Source organism: Benincasa hispida, chromosome 6 (assembly GCF_009727055.1).
Source record: "Benincasa hispida cultivar B227 chromosome 6, ASM972705v1, whole genome shotgun sequence".
Taxonomy (NCBI): domain Eukaryota; kingdom Viridiplantae; phylum Streptophyta; class Magnoliopsida; order Cucurbitales; family Cucurbitaceae; genus Benincasa; species Benincasa hispida.
The window spans coordinates 42,549,990-42,572,426 of NC_052354.1; the positions used below are offsets into that span (position 1 = coordinate 42,549,990).

Below are 22,437 nucleotides of genomic sequence, written 5' to 3' on the forward strand. Positions count from 1 at the left end.
GGGATGAAACCCCAACTTATTTTATATATGTGGTAAACCATTCCCCTAGTGGCCTACGGAAGACTACTAGATGGCCTACCAATACATCTTAAAAAAAAGCACTTTTTTTTTTTTTTATCAAAAGGATATTCTTAAAGAAAGCCTTCCCCCTTACTAAATCAAATAGGGCTGAAATAGACAACAAGACAAAGCATTTTTATTAAACTGGCTGATACAGGTTAAGAGCATAAAGATATTAACAGCGGATATGCTACTAATAAGTAAGAACCCATATGCGACAACATAAGTAATATATATGGTAAGACCTCCTCTTCCTCTTCCAATAAAAATCTTTCAATATATCGAAGTGTTTGTCTTAAAGAAGGAGAATGAGAATCTCTATTACTAGAACTCGAGCCAGCGTCGCCTGCAATTGAGGAAGAAATGAGGGGATCAGGCCCAGACCCCGAAGCTGGTGGAAGTTGCAGAGAAAAATCACTTCCTCCCCCTCTCCCTATCGGTCGAGCTACTTCGTTCCTTGCTATTTCGAGCCTTGGTCAATCCCTTCATTCTTGAAATTGGTTAATCATGCAATATGTTTGTGAAAAAATCGTTCTAAACAATCTAAAATCACACCCAAAAATGTTTTCACCCTTTGCCTTTTGAGATTAAAAATACATTAGATGTGTTCCTACTCTCTGACAATCAAGGAATTAATGAGAAATGCCCAGAAACTCATAAATTCAATGCATAGAAATTAATATTTTATTCAAGAACAGAGAAATATCAAACATATATCATAGAAGTGAAAATTCAAGTCTCCCAACCAAGATTTAATAGGTTTTAATCTTACCATAAACTAGAAATTACTTATCTTAACACTCATAGTGTGCCAAAATGAAGTTCAATCAAAAGAAAACCAAAATTGCAGGTGAAATGACCTAAATTGGGCAATATTTCATTTATATAAAGTGTTGGTATCGCGGCATTGGCCATATCTATCGAAGTGCAAAGGGGTGGGCAGCAGAGGCGCAACAGCGCACATACACGGGCATGTCTGTTCGTCAAATTCCGGAACGCTGCGACGCAGTGCTACCTTGAAAGTGTAGCTTCTGGAAATTGCGCCAAGCGCAACGCTAAGCAAGGCACCACTGTGCCAAGCACTAAGGGCAATTTCGTCATGTCCTCTCTCTTCATGATTGATGTTCCAAAGCTTCATTTGGGTTCATTTTCGTCCCGTATCAACTCCAATAGTCAATTCTACCTCTTAGTTGTTCAATATCTACAAAATCATAGAATAAACGTATAAAATCCTAAAATAAGTCTGAATTAAACTAAGGAAATTAGCACATTTTCGGTCTGTGCTAACAGAGTTTATTATAATTTAGCCAAAAAGTTTTAATGTCATTCATTTTAGAGAGAATAATTGCTCACGTCTTTTGGCAATGTGGCAAAAGCTACGTTAGTGAGAGCAACATAACCATCTGATGTTACAGGAGTTCTTCGAGAAATTTAATCACACAAATACACCAAAATATGGGGACACAAGATTTTGGAATCCTTTATTTAAGGATTTCAAAATACTAAAAGGATTAATGTAATGTAATAAGGGGCCAAATTTTTTGACACTCCTATTTTGACACTTTTAAAAGAATGGAGGATTAGAGAATCCCTCTGTCCATTAGCTTCCAACCTGGTATGCAGAAGCCTTCGAAATAAAATATAAAGCACAAATAAAATACATATTCCAGATTGATTTCAGGAACTTTTTTACAAGTTACAAACTACAAGCACATCTATAATACATTAGTTTCACCCCACCTAATCAATTTCAAAATAAAAACCATGAGTCAGATAATAATACATTCAATTTTTGTCACAATACATAATGGATCAATCTGCATCATCAGCGCTAAAATCTGGCTCTGGAGGCTTCTGCAATTTTATCAATTCCTGAGCGCTCTTTGCGTTCCGATATCGTTGAACGCCCCTGAGAGCATTGGCAGCAAATTTGGAAGCTAAGAAAGTTGCACGAATACTATAAGAGCCTCCGCTTGTAGCAGTTTGAGATCCCTCAGATTCTTCTGCGGCAACTTCTTCCTTTTGACGAAGTTCCATAGATTTTCTCTTGGAATACCGACGCCATGCCGCTTGAATGAAGCAAGCAGCCCAGGTCCTCCACTGTTGTGAGTAGAATCGGAACGTATGTTGCACCTGTCTACTGTGAAGGCGCCTGAACTGACTGGCCACAAATTTCAACTCTTCAGCAACGAGGGCAAAAGCCTCAACCTCTGTAATAGCCTTTACCGTCCTTGTAGAAGATGGAAGATTCGAACCAGATTTCGGGTCCAAAGCCCAGGTCAAAAGCTCTTCACCACAAAAATCACCTTCTTTCAGAAAGGTACGGTTGAAAAATCCACTCCGCCCACCATCTGTGGTCACACTCTCGAGCCGACCACGTATAATGAAGAGCATCTCATCAACTGGATCACCTTCACGAACTATGTAAGTGTACTCCGTAAACAAACATGGTTTCAGCCGCTCACAGATAGCATCAAGCAGCCTCTCATCCATGCTTTCAAACAGAGGAACCTAGAAATCATCAGGGATTATGAAAAATGTTAACGAATTATAGAGCGCAAAACAAATCCTAGGATGAAAGTAACTTATAAGCTAAAGCCTATAATTTTTCAACAAGTTATCAGTTTATATCCATGTGAAAGAGTTTTCGAAAAAACTTAGGGTGTGTTTGGAATGCATTTTTAAGTGTTTAATTTAAAAAATAAGTCATTTCGGAAAAAATTGAAATGTTTGGCAACCACTCAAAATAGTTTTTGAAGTGTATTTTCAACCATTTTTGTCAAAAGTGTTTAAATAAAAATAAGTCTTTTGAAAAACACTTTTTTCTCAAGTCAATCCAAACAGGCCCTTAGTTCCACGATATAAATATGTGTAACTGTTGTAGCAGATATAGTTAGAATATTCATACTTGAGGTAAAAAAAAAATGTACTGCTTGATAAAAAGAATGAAATAAGGAAAAAGAGCCAAAGCAACAGCCTTACCCTAGGTAAAGCCAAAGACTTAACGATTATTCGATAAGTTATCATGAACTGACATATTATTTACATGGATTTTTTTTAAAAGAAATTTAGTTCCACCCTTTGAGTTTGTACTAAATATTTGTGGCAGATATTGTGAGAAATGAGAATATTCAAAACAATCCCCACGTTTGCAAAATGAAAGAATATGAAACCAAACAACCAAATTTTTTTTTTTTTTTTAAAAAAAAAAAAAGGCAAGCAAGCAAGCAATAGCCTTACCCTTCTTACTAAAGCCAGACAAAGATGCCGCTTAATATCTCTCCTGAGATCCTTAGGTAGAGTTTGAACCAAACTCTGTTCATCCACCCCGCGAGTCTCTAACCACTTGTACTGATCGTAACGCCTGACTCTCTCCCGAAGATCTTGCGGCAGCAAGCGGTGATGCATCCACTGCTCTGAATCGCGCCTTTTCACCCTCATTTCCTCAAGCCTTATAGTTAGAGATTGAAGATAAGTCTGCCATAATAACATTACATCAGTTTCTGAATGTCTACGTACATGGTTTACTCTTTTCCACTCTAGAACATAATATTGAACTTCACAAGACTAGAATCTCAGTTAAGCACTTACTCCAATCTGTCAACCTCTTTACTGCTGAGATGGGTAAAGAGGCCAAAATATCTACTTACATCTCAAATGCTAAAGCAAGAAATATCTTAAATCTTCCTATTATTGTAGATGCCATTAATTATAGTTTGTTAAAAAATAACAAACGCTAAATCGACATGTCCCAAGGAAGTTGATAAGATACTTACCACATAACTTTCCAATGGAAGTTAATAACAAGATCTGCAATTGTCTTAAATTAAAATGACATAAGTAAAAAGGAAGACAGACAAGGAACTCCATCTAACTACTAGAAAAGTTGCAAATTGCACATACCAGGCCATATTGTAAAAAATTCTATAGCCATTTCAGCCAAACCATCCAAAAAGTTGGCAAGAGTTGCATCAGCTCACAAAATATTAACAGATGCCATAATAGCATTAGCTCATAAAATATAAACAGTAGCCACAATTGCATTAAGCGCACAAAATAAAGTTTGCTACTAAGACTAATTAAATGAACATGTGGAAATTTGTTTCGTTGTTTGCCAAATCCCACTCCCTTTAATAAGACTGTTCTCTGCCCTCTGGAAGTTTAAGATTCTTAAAAAAGTGAGGTCCTTTATTTGGCAAGTTCTATATGAACGTGCAAACATTTTGGATCGACTCTCGAGGAGGATTACATAGTTAGTGGGTTCATTTTGTTATATTCTTTATCCGAAAACAAAGTCAGGCCTGGATTACATTCTTTGGAGATGTGAGTTTGCACATGCAATTTGAAATTTGTTTTTCCAGATGTTTGGTTTGATGCTTGCCCGTCCTAGGGGCACGGGAGATATAAATGGAGAATTCCTTCTCCATCCATCTTTTCACAATAAGGGTTGTTTCTTGTAATTGGCGGGAGTGTGTATCATGTGGAATCTTTGGGGTGAAATTAGAAGAACATATTTAAAGGGATGGACAAGGAGCCTAGCAATGTCCGGGCCACTTTGCACATATGCAAACTACAAAACAAGGTCCTTAAATTTTAATTGCTCGAAAACTCCTAATATTTTAATTCCCCACGATCCTGGCATCACAATTCCATATAGAAACAATTTGAAAGAAGCAAGTCAATTGCTAGTACCAGATCGCTAATGCTCCCATGGCCCCTATATGTGTTGCACAGAGGGGCAACTAACTAAACTCAAGCGACCTTTCTTCTTGCAGGACCTTTGTAGCTTCATTAATTAATTAACCTAGATACTCAATTTGATCAACTTTGTGAATCTCACCTATATTCTATAATTTATTCAAATGCACTGAACACATTTCCCAGCCGATAAACTAAGTAATTAAACCCTAAATAGTCATTTTTTTTTTTTGGAAGCCTACAAGCACATCAACTCTCGAAACAAGATTCAGAAGAAAAACCTACACCAATCACGTCTGTTGTTGTTTTTTTTGTTTTTTTTCTTTTAACTCTTCTATTGACGAATGTCAATGCTAAACATTCAGATGAGCATCACAAGCCTATAATTTTAATCAGATCTTTAATTATCATACAAAGAAAACAGGAGGCCTACCAGACCTCCAATGCTCTCAACACCAACATTAACTAGAAAAAGGAAAGAAGAAATTTGAACCACAAACCCAGTCATTATTTAATTCGAACTATGGTGTTACCTGCATGTTGCCGATAAGAAGGGCAAAGAGAATGAGACCAAGTACAGCTAATGCTATAGAAAAGATCACTTCACCCGGGTACGTGCTTGTTTGAAGCCCCTGCCCAAGCGTACTGCCAAGAATTGAAATAAAAATAAAATAACTAATAGCACTTCAGTCAAAAACATGGGCCCGTATGCTTATGCATTTTCAAGTCTAATTATCATTTTCATATAATTTATTGGGTAAAAGATCATGTACGAAAATTTTCAACCTTGATTCAATCAATAAGGCGAAAAGAGATAATCAAAGGTCAATTGTATCAACTTTGATGTACATTTTCTTGCAGACACTTAGTATATGATGCACAATTTTTTTCTACGTGAACATGGGTGCATAATGCATAGATATGACTATTGAGAGTGAAGCAGGAGGTACATGCATTATATAGTACAAATTCCCTGGGAAAGATTTCTCTGCGAACAACAGCCTTTTAACATCCACGGCAGACACAATCCACTGGCTTCTTTAAATAAGGTAATACATACCTCAAGTTTTGTAGTCCCCACCACAGACAGTAACAATATTTAGCGATAAAATTCTTGGAGGCGGCAATACCAGAGGACAACGCCTGTTGAAAGATTCCAAAATCAAACTGATCATTTTCATCAGCAGGTTTGCAACTTGACTTAAGGTCAGCCACACCTGTCTGGTTCCAAGTTGCATAACCTTTCATGTCTTGGTTACCACAATACAAGAAATCTTTCCTGCAAATAGGGGCATTACAATACTTCTGCCAACATGTATCATTGCGTTCCACAGCTAACAAGTACCATAATGCTCCTACTATCTGCAACGTTAAATCAAGTAAAAATAAACTCAATTTGGTGGATAACGGATCTGTTTATACTTTTGAAAGTTCTTATTGTTTGAAATCTCAGCCATTTTCTAAATAAACACATAAGATTTAAAATTTTATTTCTTTATTTTAAATTTTCATTAGGATTTCAAGAACAATAATAATTTAATGTGATCCATTTAAATTTTATAACATAAATATTGTTTTAATTTAATAAAAATAATGGAAATATCCGAGCATAAACTATTATTATTAACTGTGGGTTTCAATTTTTTAAAACTAAAAAATCGAGCTTTCATATAAAAAAAAATGAAAGAATTTACGAGGACAAAAGAAAAGAGTTCCAACCCTGACTATGAAATAAACTTCAATCCAACACAATAAGCCCTAATTGACAGTTACAAAAAGCAGAAAGATGTAACGTACCTAGATAAAAATATATTAGTATGGCATTAGTCAAGAGTATAGGGGTAATTAGATAGGAAGTTAGTTACTGAATCTTGTTATAAATAGAGGGAGGGAGAGTAAGTAAAGGTAGGAAATAGTTGAGAGGTTTAGGGCTTGAGTTAGCATACTCTAGAGGGAGGTTCCAAATGCCTCGAACTTGGTTTATTTTGTATTTCTTCAGTTAAATGAAATAACATGATAATAAATATTTCATTATGAAACAAAATTTATAATTTTAACAAATTTTTACTCTATAAAATAACATAAGTAGTATTTTGGCAAATTATTGTCAAAAAAACATTTTGGCATATTAAAATAACATAAGTTTATATTATAAAAAATTAAAAAGATTGGTTCGACCACATTATCCTTGCATAGGTTTATGTTTGCAAATTTATATTACATCTAAAGAAATATTCAAAAGATCAAATAATTTAAAACAACTAATACTCAAAATAAAATAACTAAATTTAAAAACTTATACAAATTTAAATTCTAACCATCAACTTAATACAATTGAATAAGAACTTCAATTTACTCTTAACTCGAAAGTAGATTAAAAAATTTGTATCAAAATCAAAGTAAAAAAAATAATGACACTTAAAGATAATTCTTCCCAATAATTCATTTAAGTTAATTCACTAGTTTAATAAAATAAATACTATTAACTATCATTATTTATTTTAAAGTGAATTACATTAAAAAAAAGATTTGGAAACATATACATTAATTATTAAATTTTCTAAACCTGCACCCAAAAACACAGTTTGAGCTTCTTCCTAAACCTTGAGGCACCCTGAAGTCTTCCTAAACCCAACCTTTCTGAACTTGCACCTCAAACAGAATTTTTCATTTTCAAGCTAGTAGATACCTAAACCCAACTTGCAAAGCCACCCCCCAACACACACACACAAGAGAGAGAGAGAGAGAGAGAGAGAAGAAAAAACACCCCTCTAGTTCTTCTACCTCTGCAAGTCTGTTAATCTGTTAATTTTTCTACGAAGGAAAAAATATATTGATAAAATGAAAATTACAATAGAAGTTGCACTCTTAGAATTCAAAACAGCCTAACAGAAAACTAACCAATTGCAAAAAGAAAATCTTCAAGCCCATTTCAAATGACTTTAAAAAGAACCATGGGAACGATTAGATCTATCTTGACAAATTGACAATGCCAAATAGCTTGATATAAGATGACAGCTCAACCATAGTGCGATATCGAAATCACCAATTCCCACCTACCCGAGCAAAAAACATGAAAATCACAATAATTCCTCCCAAAAATCTTCCCTTTCTAAGCAATGCTTTGGTGGTTCATAGTGTAAACTAACATATTATTGGTATAGCCCTTCTGAAAATCAAATTAGTATGTATCTAAAATTAACCAATAAACCATCCAAAATCCAGCCACTAAAATATTGAAAAGTCGGATAGAAAATGTCCACCCAACTATAAACTTATACAATCAAAGCAATAATAGCAATAAGCCAAGCACTAAAATCCCCAACTCCATCCATCCAACACACATATTAAAACAAGCACGCGCATTTATAGTATCATCCAGACAAGGATTTTCAAACTTCGCCAGAAATCTTAAGAGGGGAACAACAAAGAGGGGGTTATCAAATTCATGACTAACCAACAAAAAGGGGGTTATCAATTTCATGAATAATCAACTTTAAGACTTAATTTGATGAACTTGAAACTTTAAGGTCAAATTTCTCCTAATGAGCAAAATTACAAACAATAAAATTCTCTTTAATTTATGGATTCTTAACGGGAAAGCCAAAATTTAGCTGCTTATCCTTTTTCTATATAACTTGCAATGATTAATTATAAATAAAACAAAATGCAGAATTCTTAACAAGCTGTGGACCAACTACGAAGGGAAAAGGAGGGACTTACATGACTTGCAAGCATATATAATAGCAAATAATATGCAGCACCTGCCCAAGCAGTTTCTGCAAAAACGCCTGTTGTCCTTTTCAACTCTGAAGTCAATGGTACTGCTCTAAAAAACCTTGGGATATATTGAAGGAATACAATTAAAAGAAGGGCCTGTTTTGTCACATATACATCTGAACCTTTTGACCTTTGAAGAAATCTCCAAACCACAATCTGTGTATAAATAAATGGCAGATTAATTCTCAATATTCACAATCTTACTAGAAAAACTCACGAATTATTGGAACATGTGAAAATCAGACTGTGAATATAAGAGTGTGACTTGAACGGCAATACCATTTTAAATTGGAACTAATAAGAATGTGAATTTTCAATAAAGATTGTGAATTTTCAATAAATCACAGATTAAATCCTATTAGGCTCCTTTCTGGCTACCATTTTTGTAAGGCCCTTTATTTCTTGGCTCTTGTTTGGCCCTATGGTATTCTTCCGTTTTTTTCCTCAATGAAATCCTGATTTCTCAGTTAAAAAAGACAAACATATGAATTTCTCCAAAACAAAATTTACAACAATGCCTATTAAAATGCTAATTAAAAAGGGAGTTAGATAATCAAAACCACAAGGTTGTCATAAACCTAAATACCTTCCTCTTCCATGTGGATGATCAAAGCAAGGAGACCAATTTGCTTCTGATCATTACAGCCTTTAGGGTATTCTCAAGCTCAAGATCAATATCATTAAATCAACTATGGCTAGTGTAGACCTAAATACAAAAGAAGTAGAACACTGCCTCCTTATGGGATTGCCTGATGCAATCCTTTCCCATTACATATTTGGACCTTCCCAAGATCCCATATGCAACAAAGAAAAAGAAATTGATTATAATTTCATTGATAATATGAAATTACAAACGCAAACGTGCCATAAGAGATTACATGATGCTATTCCTTTGTGCCATAAGGGAAGTAAGATTGTAATCACAATAAAAAGGGGTAAATTTACACCAAGACAGAGAAGTGTACAAAAGATGATCAAAGAATTGTGTAAATTTTTGCTTATCTTAAAAAATATGGCGATTCTGTTCATTCCAAATATGCCAAAAGAAGCATTTGATGGTGTAGTCCCACATAATCGCCTTCTCTTTCTTGAAAGAATGATCAATAAAAAGCATATTTAGTATAGTAAGAGGATCATTTGGGAAAACCACTTGGTAGTTGAAAGAAGTTAAAATTATCCTCCAAAATGATTTAGCAAATTCACAAAAAAAACCAAAATGTGCATGATGGTTTCTTCTTTAGTACAACAGAGTATGGACCGACTTGGAGCGGATATCATCCATGGAGCCTTTTTTATGAGAGTATTGGCTGTGTTAATGCTACTATGGCTAACCCCCCACAAAAAGAACCAAATCTTCTTACGGATAGGAACCCCCCAAATATTAGCATAAAGGAGAGCGTTTTGATCATTACCATTGGATGCAAGATGTTGTATGGGAGATTTGGTGGTAAATTGACCAGACTTGTCCAAATTCCATCTCCAAGTATCATTAGTCATGGTGTCGGTGCGGGCCACAAGAAGTTTGGATAGATTAGCCCATTCAGCAATCTCATATTCATTAAGATTTTGCTGCAATCCAAGGTCCCAAGAATCGAATTCCATGTTCCAACACTGAGAAATGTTTGGCCCCTTTTGGCTAGAGAGAGCATATAATCTTGGATAGGCGACTTTGAGGGGGGAGGTGCCAACCCATTCCAAAAGGAGGTGGATGAACCATTGCCAATTACATTAGTGATATTATTGTGGATGAGTGCAACTTGTTTAGCAATATGTATACAAGGACCTGTGTAATGTTTAAAGAATCGGCCTCATGGGTGTAAAGGGGTGCCATTACGCAAAAAATAATAATAATGGTAATAATCAGTGGGCTTAGAAAATGGGATAGGTTCTGCTTTGAGTTAGCCAGTCACCCTTGCTCCAGCAATCCTTCTAAACCTCCTAACCTATTATCCTTCAGTGTTTGCTGCCCCCAGGAAAATATGTACAAAAATTGAAAGGGCGCTGGTTAACTTTCTTTGAGAGGGCACTAACGAAGAAGGGGGATTACACTTGTCAACAGGAAAATAGTTGCTTCCCCAACTTGGAAAGATGGCTTTTGTCTAGCTAAAACCAAGAACAAAAGCATGGCTCTTCTCTCCAAGTGGATTCAGAGGTTCCATGAAGATTATGATTTGAGTCAAATACTCAACTAGTACAACTAAAAGCTTCCCTCAATATGCAGATTAATTAGCACAAGAAGCCTTCATTTTTGCATCATGAAGCTTAAAGGTATGTTCATAATTATACCTTTCTTATTAATAAGGATGGCATCAGTACCTTCTTTTGGTATAATTACTGGACTGGCAGAGGCATCTCAATTCTCAAAAGTAGCTTCCATAGGATCTATGCTTTCTCTACTTGGCAAAACAATTACACTTGTTAGATGTGGGATACAGAAAGAGGAAGATGGATGGTTATGGAGCCAAGAATTCCTCTTAGAGTCATAGACTTGAAGATTGGAACGACTTTTCAAAACTAACAACAGCAAAATGCTAAGCCCTCTGCTGGATCAGTTAACATGGATCGTTGAAAAAGATGGGTTCTTCTCTATGACATCATTACAAGGCTCCTTTACATTTGAAGATCAGCTTCTCTCTCCTACCTCCTATAACGTCATAAAGAAGATGAAAGCCACTAGAGAAAACGAAAAATATTCTTCTGATCTCTTGCCCTTGAAAGTATTTGCACCATTGACATAATTCACAAGAGATTTTTGGCTCTGGGCTATCTACCCGAACTGGTACAATATGTAAACATGCTTGTAAGGACAAACCTAGAAACAGAATTTACAAGCAGACAAACAAGGGTCCCACAAAAATAATAATTAAACAAAAGGTAACACGGGATTTGACACCGCAACATTTTAGTAAAAATAGCATTGGACAATGCAACATACTAATGCTGATTGACAAGGTGGAAAGCTTAGATTATTTACGTAGAGAAAAAAATCTCAGAAATGGAGAGAAATGCATATAGAATATAACAGCTAATTTAGTGTCTATAAACCTGTGGAAGGGGCAGCACAGACACCAAGTCAATGATGAAATACCGCCGCAAGTATCGCTTTGCTATTTGTGCAGGATCAATCACAAGTTCACCTCTCCCAAACACCCGAGATGATGGAGCAATATAAGCTGTCCGGAATTGGAGAGCCATATGAATAAGATAGAAAACATCAATGATGGTCCGCAATGTTGTCACTGTAATTGCCAGCTTTCTATCAATGCCAAGACAGTTTGAGCTTGGGTTAATGACAGGAACATAAAAGAATAGTGGGTCCACAGATATTGCCAAAATACATGATATGACAAAAAGTTTATTCAAAAATAAGAGCAATTTGTCTTGAGGATCAAAGATTTTCTTCTTTGACTCTTTAAGATCCTCTGGAAATACAGCTCGAGACACCCCAAACTTGAGTGATCGGCCAATTGATTTAAGTCCTTCCGAGCCTTTCCTCATTCCTCTCTTAAAGGATCCAGATGGCTTTTCATTTGCATGGACTGCACGGTTAAATCCATCTATATTAAACCCGCATCTTCTCATTCCACCATCAGAAGGCGATGACAATCGGGAATCCAAGTCATCCAACCTTGAAATAAATAATCAAAACGAAAAAGCATGTCAGATTTGAGTCTTGCATTGTGTAATATCCAGAAAGGAAGACAATTGGAAAAACACATTTTTAACAAGTTTGTCCATTTCCTTCCATGGATGATTCAATGGCTTCTATGGAATCCCTTCATGTTTGATTCATCAATTATAAATTAATTTTTCAAAATGTCACACATATGTGCACATGCAAATATATGTGCAATTTTTTGGCCTTTTTTTTTCTATATTTTGTCATTGCTTCTCAAATGTTAACGAGAACATTGAGAAGATGATTTCTTGTGGTAGAAACACATGCATGCACTGCATAAAATAAAAAAGAGAAACTTAAATAGCATTAAGAAGAAGCCATGACATTTTAATTCTAGCAGTCAAACTTATTAACATGTAAAAAGAGACTCTAAACAACTAAATAAATGACAACCTTGGTGCTTTAAATACTTTTCTAGATAAGACATATGATGCTAATTTGACTCTGGACTGCTAAAGTCCAATTATGAGAAGTTCATGTGAAAATTTTCTAACGAAAAACATTCCTTTCTTATCCAGAAATATAAGAAATAAGAAGGAAAGATGAAAATATCTCCCTCCACTGAGAAAACTTACCAATAATAAAGTCAAATGTTTTATTTCAAACAAAATTTGCTCATAAAGATGCTAAACGAGGAACCTATGTGCTAGGTACATGTCTAATCTTCATGTAAAAGTAAATAACAAGATCAAAAGTTTAAATATGTAGAATGAAAGTTTATTTTAGGAGCTAAGCATTAAAGATATGAGATTGTATAAGGCAATATGCAAATGGCTTAAGCTGAATATTGGAAAACGTAACTTTCATTTCAATCAATAAAGCGTTAAGTGCAAATAAAGGAAGACAAGAATACTCAAAACAATAATACTTTTCATAAAACATTTTTACTAATCATATCTGAGGATTTAAATATTGCTTAAATCTAGAGGAATATTCCCTAATTTCAAATCATATTTTATAACACTTCCAAAAACCAAAGTTGTACTTGGATCGTTCAGCTTGATGCAGAATTGGAATTACTTTGAAAGAAAATGGTTCTTTGCAGAGAATCTTATATTCGAATAAATTTAGAGATTCTTGTTCATTACAAGTTGGATTTCTTGCCTGTGTTTTTCCTTTTTTTTCCTTTTTTTCTTTTTCATTTACAGAAAACAAAAATTTAATTGATGAGGTGAAATAACAAAAGAGGATTCAAGTGCATGGGATGGGATGGTGTGTTTGGGATTCTTTCTTCTAAACGTTTGGAGTGATGATCGCTCGTCACAATAACGTCAGGACTATGATTGAGGAGTTCGAGGAAAGGTTGTTTTCTTTGGTGTGTGGGGGTGGGTGTGATTTTATGGTTTTGTGGAGCAAATGGAATAGGAGAGTGTTTAGGGGTGTGGATAGGGATCCCTCGGATTTTGGTCCCTCACTCATTTTCACGTTTCTCTTTGGGCTTCAATTTCGAAGGACTTTTATAATTATCCTATAGCCATTTTGTTACATAGTTGGAGCTCCTTCTTGTATAGGGTGCTCCCTTTTTTGTGGGCTTGGTTTTTTTTATGTCCCAGTATTCTTTCATTTTTTCTCTCAATGAAAGTTGTTTTCATCCAAAAGAAAAGGGGAGATAGGATAGCGCATTCAACAATTTCTTCATCCTTCAGATTTTGCTTAGGGTAAAAACTCTAGCTTCCAGTACATGGGTCCCACATAAACCGATTCATTAGACTTTTGAGTGATGGCAAATAGAGAAGGAAATCTGTCTTTTAAAGTGTTTTTTTTAATAGGAAAATCAACTTTAATTGAGAAAAAATGAATACAAGGGTGTGAAAAAAATAAGCCCCCAAAAGCAACCCTTTAAAGAAAGGGCTTTCAACTAAGCATGATGTTACCTATAGAATAATTACAAAAAAACTTCGAAACCAAAGCCCAAAACGATACATAAAATCTCATTAAACACCATATCTCACTAGGGTCCTTTTCCGGACCTCTAAACACCTACTCCCAAACATCCCATAACACAGCACACACTCCCCCAAACCACAACAAACGGCCCTTCTTTCTGTCTTTCAAAGTGTTGTCCCCCAACCAGGGATCTGACCAAAAACCAATGGAGCTGCAAATTGGAATTTCTGACTATACATGAAATGTGGAGAATATATGGTTTTTGACACTGAAAATATCTCCAGGGACCCTTGGAGGTGCTTCAAGGAAGTGTGACCCGGTTTGAAATCAAAATGTGTGGAACCAAATTCTACAACAATGACTTTTCTCCATAAAGCAGGTTTCTATCTATGAAATCTCCAAATCCATTTAGCCAATAAGAATTCGTATTTCTGTTTGATGTCAATAATCCCCAACCCTCCTTCCTCAAGGGGAAGTTTAACTTTGTCCCATCTTTTTTTCCTATGTTCCTTTGCTGTTGATTGTTGGGGAAGACTGTTTTCAAAAGCAATGGTGTTGGCCTAAGAAAGCTTCAAATGCCCTTCTACATTTAGTTGAAGGTCCTCAATTAAATACTCAGACAAAAATTCTCTGGTCCAATGGGATCTTCGTCCTCCTTTCGAGGTTGTGGTTTGAAAGAAACTCTAGAATCTTTCGTGATCAAGAAACGACAGATTTTTTTGGAGTTTGGTTACTCTTTTTGTTTCTACTTGGTCCTCTACTTTTAAATTCCTTGGTAATTATAGCCTAACCCAAATTTATACTAGTTCAGCTCCTTTTGTAAGTTGTTCTGTGAGGATACCTCATCTCCCCCTCTTTTTGTATCTTTCTCTTTGATAATGAAAGTTATAGACAGATCATTGGAAAGGCCCACTCATAGAAGGAAAAAATGCTCTCTCCTCTCTCCTCTCTCCCCTCCCCTTCTCACCATAGAACTTTCCTTTTCTAGCCCCGACCACCATGCCCCAGTCTCTAACCACTGTGCCCTAGCCTCCATCGATTACCCCTTCTTCTTCCATCATCCGGTCGATATATATTGACTGGAAACTTTTCTCCTAACACCGACGGTCCCGGTTAACAGAAAACACTTCAAGCTTTCAGAACAAAGTCAATCCAACATCCATTCTGTCTTTATCTCGTGGAAATCACTTGATTGGTTAGCCTCCTCTTTTCAATCTTTGTTCAACGATCCCTGCAACCACAAATACTTTAGAAAATTGATTGATGATGGTGATACTCTGTGGCTTGAAAAACATAGCAACAAATATGGTTTTTTTTGCCGAGTTTACCCTTTTAGAGCAATCTGGCCACCGATCCATAATCCTTGTCACTACTATGGAAGACAAAAGATGATGGTTTTGTTTCTTCTCCTTGGTTTCAGATTATTCTGGGAAACCTAAATCAATGATCAAGGCAACAATCAATACTACCTCTACTTACAAAGCAGCAGTTCAATAAAGAAGCATCCCCCTCTCCATGACCAATAATGATATTCCCCCATCAACTTCTAGTGGTATTCTTCCTTCCTCTGCCCCTTTGTTACCACAGTTTGATTGGCAAGCTATGGTGGTTGTCCGGCGGTTTGCAATTGGTGACTCATGGCTGGCTATCTGTGACTCTCTCCAATCCTATATATCATCTCATTGTACTATTAATCCCATCTCTGATGATAAAGCTCTGCTGCACGTTTATAATTCGGATATTTCTCAAAAACTATGTGCCAATTCAGATTGGACTTCCATTGGTCCTTTGAAAGTTAAGTTTATCTCCCCATCCATACCATCATCTTTCCAACAACAAATAGTTGCATCATATGGAGGCTGGATTGATGTGTTTCATCTCCCAATTACTCACTGGATTGAAGACATTTTTAGATATATTGGTGATATATGTGGCGGATTTGTACAACCTTCAAATCAAACTAAATGGGGCTTGGTTCTTTCATTTGCTCGTCTGAAGATCAAGGAAAACAAGCGAGGTTTCATTCCTTATGAAATTCGTCTACCAAAAGAGTTGGCCGCCGATGAAACTCTAGTGAGAATTCAACCTATCAGTGCCGATTTACAAGGTCAACAGAATTTCCCTCTCTCTCCACAAAGAAACAACATTAAAGGGGCTGCTGAAAAGGTGAATCTAATTGATTCTCGGCTAAATGAAAAAGGCAAGTCAATGGTTATTGAATCCGAGCATTTGGTCACTCTCTCTCCCCATATCTTGATCATTTGACCAAATTTCCTATAATCAGGAAGAATACAAACTTTCCTTCTTTGGCCAAATCTCCTATGAATATGGAGAATATAAATCTTCCTCCCTCTCTCTCTTTATCTGACCATTATGTGAGCCCACCAAACGATCCCTTACCTTCCCTTACTTCAAACGTAAATCCTAGCCATAGGGTTTGAAAAATATTATTCGTGATGGGAATAAGGATCGGTGCAGTGTTGTTAATGATCTTCCGTCTCTTGTCTCGCAATTAACCATTTTAGATGATCTAAAAGATAAAGGTGCCCTTGATGAGGATCAATTAACGTGGCATCGACTTCTTCGTTAACATATTGAAAACCTACCATTCAAGATCATATTCATTGGCAGCAGCGTTGTAAGATTAAATGGCTTCTTGAGGGTGATGAAAATACCCGATTTTTCCACAGAATTGTTGCTACCCGCCGCTGTAAGTCTTCCATTATTGAAATTTTCTCCCGAGATGGTCATGGTCTTTTGACTGCACACAAGATTGAGACCAAATTTTTGTCATTTTATTCATCTCTCTTCACAAAAGATATGGGTCAACGTTTTCTTCCAACTAATCCTGAGTGGAATCCTATTTCGCCCCCTCAAGCCATAGACCCTCAGCGTCCTCTTACTGAAGACGAGGTTTCTGCTACTGTTTCCTCCCTTGGTGTCAATAAATCTCCTAGGTCAGATGGTTTTACAGCTGAATTTTTTAGGTTTTTCTGGACTACACTCAAAACTAATATGATGTTAGTTATTAATGATTTTTATACATCTGGGGTTATTAATGTGAAGCTGAATGAGACTTATATTTTTCTAGTCCCTAAGAAGGTTGACTCGAAATCTGTTTCGGACTATAGACCTATCAGTCTTATTCCATGTGTCTATAAGATTATTGCTCGTGTTTTATCAAATTGTCCAAAGAAGGTTCTTCCCTTCACCATTGCTGCCAATCAGCTTGCTTTTGTGGCTAATAGACAGATTCTTGACGCTTCTTTGATGGCTAATGAACTTATTGATGATTAGACTAAGAGGAATAAATCAGGGATTGTTTTAAAACTAGACCTTGAGAAAGTCTTTGATACGGTTGATTGGGATTTCCTTGATTCTATTCTTCAGATAAAAGGATTTGGTTGTCGTTGGCACACTTGGATCAGAGGTTGCATAACCAGTACAAATCATTCCATCATTGTTAATGTCCGCCCCCGTGGCAAAATTATTCCCTCTCGCAGAATAAGACAAGGTGACCCTCTCTCTCCCTTCTTATTTATACTAGTTGCTCATTGTTTGATTGAGTCGTCTTCTTAACCACAACTCCATGTTGGGCCTTACTGTTGCTCACCCTATTGGTCACTCGGCATTATTCTTATGTTTGGCCCTCATCTATTTCTAGTGGTTCTTTTAGAGCTCCTTGGAGGTACATTTGTACATTTGCTGACCTAATTGCTATCCGGATTAGACGTCGTATTGGTTATGGTTCTTCTACGTCTTTCTAGAATGACTCTTGGCTAAGTTGTGGTGTCCTTGCTAATGTTTATCCAAGGTTCTTTCGTCTTGTGCGGCAACCTGAGGTTACTGTTGCTAATGCTTAGTTCTCTTCTATGTCTGCTTGGAGTTGGAGATTGTTGAATGGGCTTCATTATCTCTTCATCTGGCATCTATCCATTTACATTCCTTCCCTGATGCTTGGTTGTGGCCTCTTGATCCTTCGAGGCTTAGACTGCTTTGGTGGGTGATATGGATTCGGTTTTGACTGACCTTTGTTCGGTGATTTGGAAGGACAGATATCCCAAGAGGATTAAAATCTTTCTTTGGGAGCTCAGTTGGGTTGCCATCAATACTGTTGATCGTTTGCAGTGTTGTATGCCTTATATGTCTCTGTCTCCCTCTTGGTGCCATATGTGTCATAAGCATGCTGAATCGCTAGTTCATTTTTTTTTCCATTGTTCTTTTGTTACTAGCTTTTGGGATCTTCTCTTGCCTGCTTTTGATTGGTCCTTCACTTGTCCTAATAATATTTCTGATGCTTTGGCCTCCACAGTAGTGGGTCATCCTTTTGTTGGTACTAAACAAGTGATTTGGTTGGCCTTCATTCGTGCATTCCTTTGGTGCTTATGGGGTGAAAGGAACGGAAGACTTTTTAATGATACTTGCTCTTCTAGTACTTGATTTTTAGAATTTGTTTTGTCTAATGCTTTTTTCTTCGTAAGCACCCTTTCTCTCACTTTAGTTTGTCTTTTTTAGTTAGTAATTGGCGATCTCTATTGTAATATCTTTGCTCGAGGTTTTCCCCTTATATATATCAATGAATTGTTTCTTTTACAAAAAAAAATAATAATGAAAGTTATGTTTCTTTAAAATTTAAAAATTAAAAATATTTTTTTAAAAAATAATAATAATAAAATAAAAATAAAAAAAATTGTCCCATCTCAATTTATGCGTGCCTCACTTGTCTTTAGTTCCCTTCCATAGAAAATTCGAAAAGAACCTTTCAATGGATGCAGCACAACTGAGAGGTATAGGAAAAGGGATAGATAGATTTTTGGGCTTCTTTCTTTTCGGGTGTTTTGTCTTTTTTCATTCACAGTGGAAACTACTATCCTTGAAATTTTTCTTCCTTTTCGTATATCTATAGAAAGTTGTTTCTTTTTTTGTTTAAGAAAAGAAGTACCCAAAGTTTCAGAGATAGATATCTCAAAGGAAAAGAGTTGGGACCTTCTCACAACGTGGGTTCTTGGCCTTAGCTTATCTAGCCAAGCTTTTTATTTTATGAATAACCAAAAATTTTATTAAGAAGAAATGAAAGAATACAAGGTTGCCCACGAGAAAACGAAGCAAACTAAAGAAATAGCCTCCAATCAAGTAAAATAAGACTTCTCTTTGTATCCCAATAGTATTTTTTTTCCTCTTAATTTTTTTGCAATTTCTCTATCCTCTAGAAGGTTATTGTATATTTGAGCTACTCTTTTCATTTTATCAATGAAAAGTTATGTTTCTTTTTCAAAAAAATCAAGTAAAATAAGACCTAACAAATAATTACAAAAATGTTTTGCCACCAAAGCCTAAGACGTTAAACCTAATAAGAAGCTTAATTAGCCAATATATCAGTTATCCAAGAAAAATAAAATAAAAACCAATACCAAGAACTGGTTCCACTGTCTCTCCCCCTTCTAACCAACAAAAAATTAATGATAATACCTTTTTAAGAAAAGATTGAGAAGGATTAGAAAGAGGACCATATAAAGTTCCCAAATCTTAGTTCTGCATAGTCTACAATTTATGCATATTGACACAGTGATCGTTGTTATATACTACTCTTCCTCACTCAGGTTCTTTGAAGACTTGGATGTAGATTTATGGTTCATAGGTATACCACACAGTAAGCTAAAAATGCCTTATGCTGGAGCAACTTATAGTGCAATTGCAGGCTTAAATGTTATTAATAGTCCATCGATCAAATTAACAGCCTTATAGAAGAAAAAGTTATCTATTGATCTAAGTTTTGCAAGTTGTATACGTACATAATAAATTATATAGCTACAACAGGGCAAAATTCCAAACTTGTAGATTTATTGAACAGTTCAAAAGTTTCACATGACTGCAGGGAGTACACTGTTAACCATCTTCAACACCTACGGGGAAATAATAAAATGGAACAAAATAAGAGTCACTTTACCTCACAAACTTTTCTCGCTGACCACCCATCAGTTGTGACTTGTAGCCACAATCAAACATTTTCTACAAGCATCTGAATTCATACAGAAAAGCATGTTAAGGTGGTTATCCTTCACATTAGGCACTAGTGTAATAAACGGTCACTGGCTACTGGAGAAGTCCAACACCCATACTTCAGACAAAAAAGAATATGAAACTACAATTTCCAGAAACTTATATGATGAAGTACAGGTGATCAAAAATGATCAACACGCTAAAGTAAATATCAAGAAGAAAAAATAATAACATATACCACAGGAGTATAGCACACTAGAACACCAATTGGGATAATAAATTGAACACCGTATCTTTTTTTAAGTTAATCAGCACATTTCCTAAGCGCTCCACATTCTAACCGGTTTGCTTCCAACTTACACTTCGATTTTCTAGAAATGTAAAACCCACAAGTTACAACTAATTAGATCGACACATTTTGCAGGCTAGAAGATGAAACACTCTCATACCCATGACTTCTTTACCATTTTTACCATACATAATAACCAGAGAACTAAGATCTTAACCATGGGACTCTTAACGAACCATGAGAGATAAATCATTTCCAGAAAAAAACCCAATACCAAGACTTCATGGTTTCTCATGTGATAACAAGATTACAATTAATACTTAAAGCAACAAAATCAACCCAATCTCCATAAACTAAAACCTCAAAAACACTATAACATCCTTCATTTCAATCCGTTCAAACCCCATAAGCAATTCCCAGTTCCCAATCCTCCCAGAATCATCCGATACCATTGAAACAGTCAATTACACAAAGCCATGTATGACAAGCAAGAAGAAACAAAATCCCCCTTCCCTCAAAACTCCAGCATCCAATTCATACAACAGATAGATTCTAAAGCAATTAACAAACAATCAATCAATTGGGTAACTGTGATTGGATTGGAAGTGTACGTGTGCTTAAACTAGTCAACAAAGAGACTCACCACAATCAGAAACCGTCAGCTCAGTCCATGGCGCACAGATAGAGAGAGAGGGAGAGAAAGTGGAAATCAAAACAGACCAGTGAAAGACGGAATTGGAAATGGATTCTCAGGTGGATAAAAGGAACACACAGACAACACTAAATCTTCGGGAATGGCTCGAACGCGTAAAGCGGAGGAAAACGGAGAACTGATGAGCAACAGCAGGTGCCTCTTTTGAAGCCGACGATGATCATTGACATCTTCGAGTAAATAATTACTATATTACCCCTCTAGTCTGACTGGGTCGTTAATCTTCTCCTTTGTTGAAATTTACAAATTTACTAACTTTTGAAGTTGTGTCCATTTAGTAACTAAACTTTTAAAAGGGTAACATAGATTTCAAAATTTTCTATTTTTTTCGATAAGGGTAAAAAGTATTATGTATGAATTCTTAAATTTTTATTTTGAAAAAATATTGTTTTGTCTTTAGGTTTAGTTTTCATCTAATCCTTCAAGTTTTAAAACGCTATACATTTTATCTTTAAGTTTTGAGTTTGCTTTCTGTTTAATTTTTACATTTCAAAAGTGTTACAATTTTAGCATTTGTTTCAATTTAGTCTCTAGGTCTCGAGATTTTGGGTCCAGCGGATGAATGACCCTTAGAAAAAAAAAATGTCGAATGACCCTTTGCTGAAGTCAAATTGGGGTGAAATTACCAAAATATACTCGCATGCACGCAAAAAAACAATCTTGCTCACACACAGAAAAGTCCTATTTTTCTTTCCCTTCTCGCTAGTCTCGCTCTTCCTTTCTTCACCGGTTTTGCTCTTCCTTTCCTCACACAGTCTTGCCAGGTGCCCGACATTAACAACACTTTCCTTGGAGCTACTCATGTGAACTCACCGTAACAGAGAAGAAAAAGACGTAGTGGAGAAGAAGTCGGAGAAGAAGAACATGCAACAGAAGAAGTTGGGAGAAAGGAATAGGAAAAAGAAAAAATGAAAAAAAAAAATTGGATAATAAAACAAGATAGCAAGGGCAATGTTGTAAATTCACTTTATCGTGACATCATCAAATGGTCATTTGACATTTTTTTTTTCAAAATTTGGCTCATTTGTCATTTTAGACATTTAAAATGGGTCTTTTGGGCAATTATCTCCAAGATTTTGTATTTTTGGCTTTAAATTTTCATTAAATAATCACTTTTAGTTATTAACATCAAAGTCTGTTAATTAATTTAAAATCATTACGATAAAATTTTGATTTTAATTGTAATAGTGATGAAAAATAATGAAAATTGATTACTTTTATTTAATTAAACTATTTTAAATTAATTAATCTACATCAACACTAATGATGGAAATAAGTTGTTTGATGAAAGACCATGTTAAAAATGTAAATCTTAAAATTTATTGACCAAAT

General features: G+C 35.6%; 1 protein-coding gene across 1 annotated transcript; it reads right to left on the minus strand.

Annotated features, from left to right (window-relative positions):
- Positions 1-1,640: 1,640 nt before the first annotated feature.
- LOC120079819 (probable cyclic nucleotide-gated ion channel 5) lies at positions 1,641-21,249 on the minus strand. The gene is made up of 8 exons (XM_039034232.1): positions 21,037-21,249; positions 20,052-20,123; positions 11,584-12,166; positions 8,482-8,694; positions 5,819-6,120; positions 5,292-5,403; positions 3,301-3,537; positions 1,641-2,571 (listed from the first exon to the last, which is right to left on the minus strand). The coding sequence occupies exons 2-8, from the start codon at positions 20,108-20,110 to the stop codon at positions 1,873-1,875; spliced, it is 2,205 nt and encodes a 734-aa protein (XP_038890160.1). The 5' UTR covers positions 20,111-20,123; positions 21,037-21,249; the 3' UTR covers positions 1,641-1,872.
- Between the last annotated feature and the right edge of the window lie 1,188 nt (positions 21,250-22,437).

Bases quoted from the DNA above. Each gene is read 5' to 3' on its own strand.
- LOC120079819 (XM_039034232.1), bottom strand. From the start codon at position 20,110: ATGTTTGATTGTGGCTACAAGTCACAACTGATGGGTGGTCAGCGAGAA. The intron at 8,695-11,583 runs GTTTATAGACAC...ATTTATACACAG, and splicing joins CTGTGCTGCCCCTTCCACAG to ATTGTGGTTTGGAGATTTCT. The intron at 2,572-3,300 runs GTAAGGCTATTG...GATGATTTCTAG, and splicing joins GTCTGGCTTTAGTAAGAAGG to GTTCCTCTGTTTGAAAGCAT.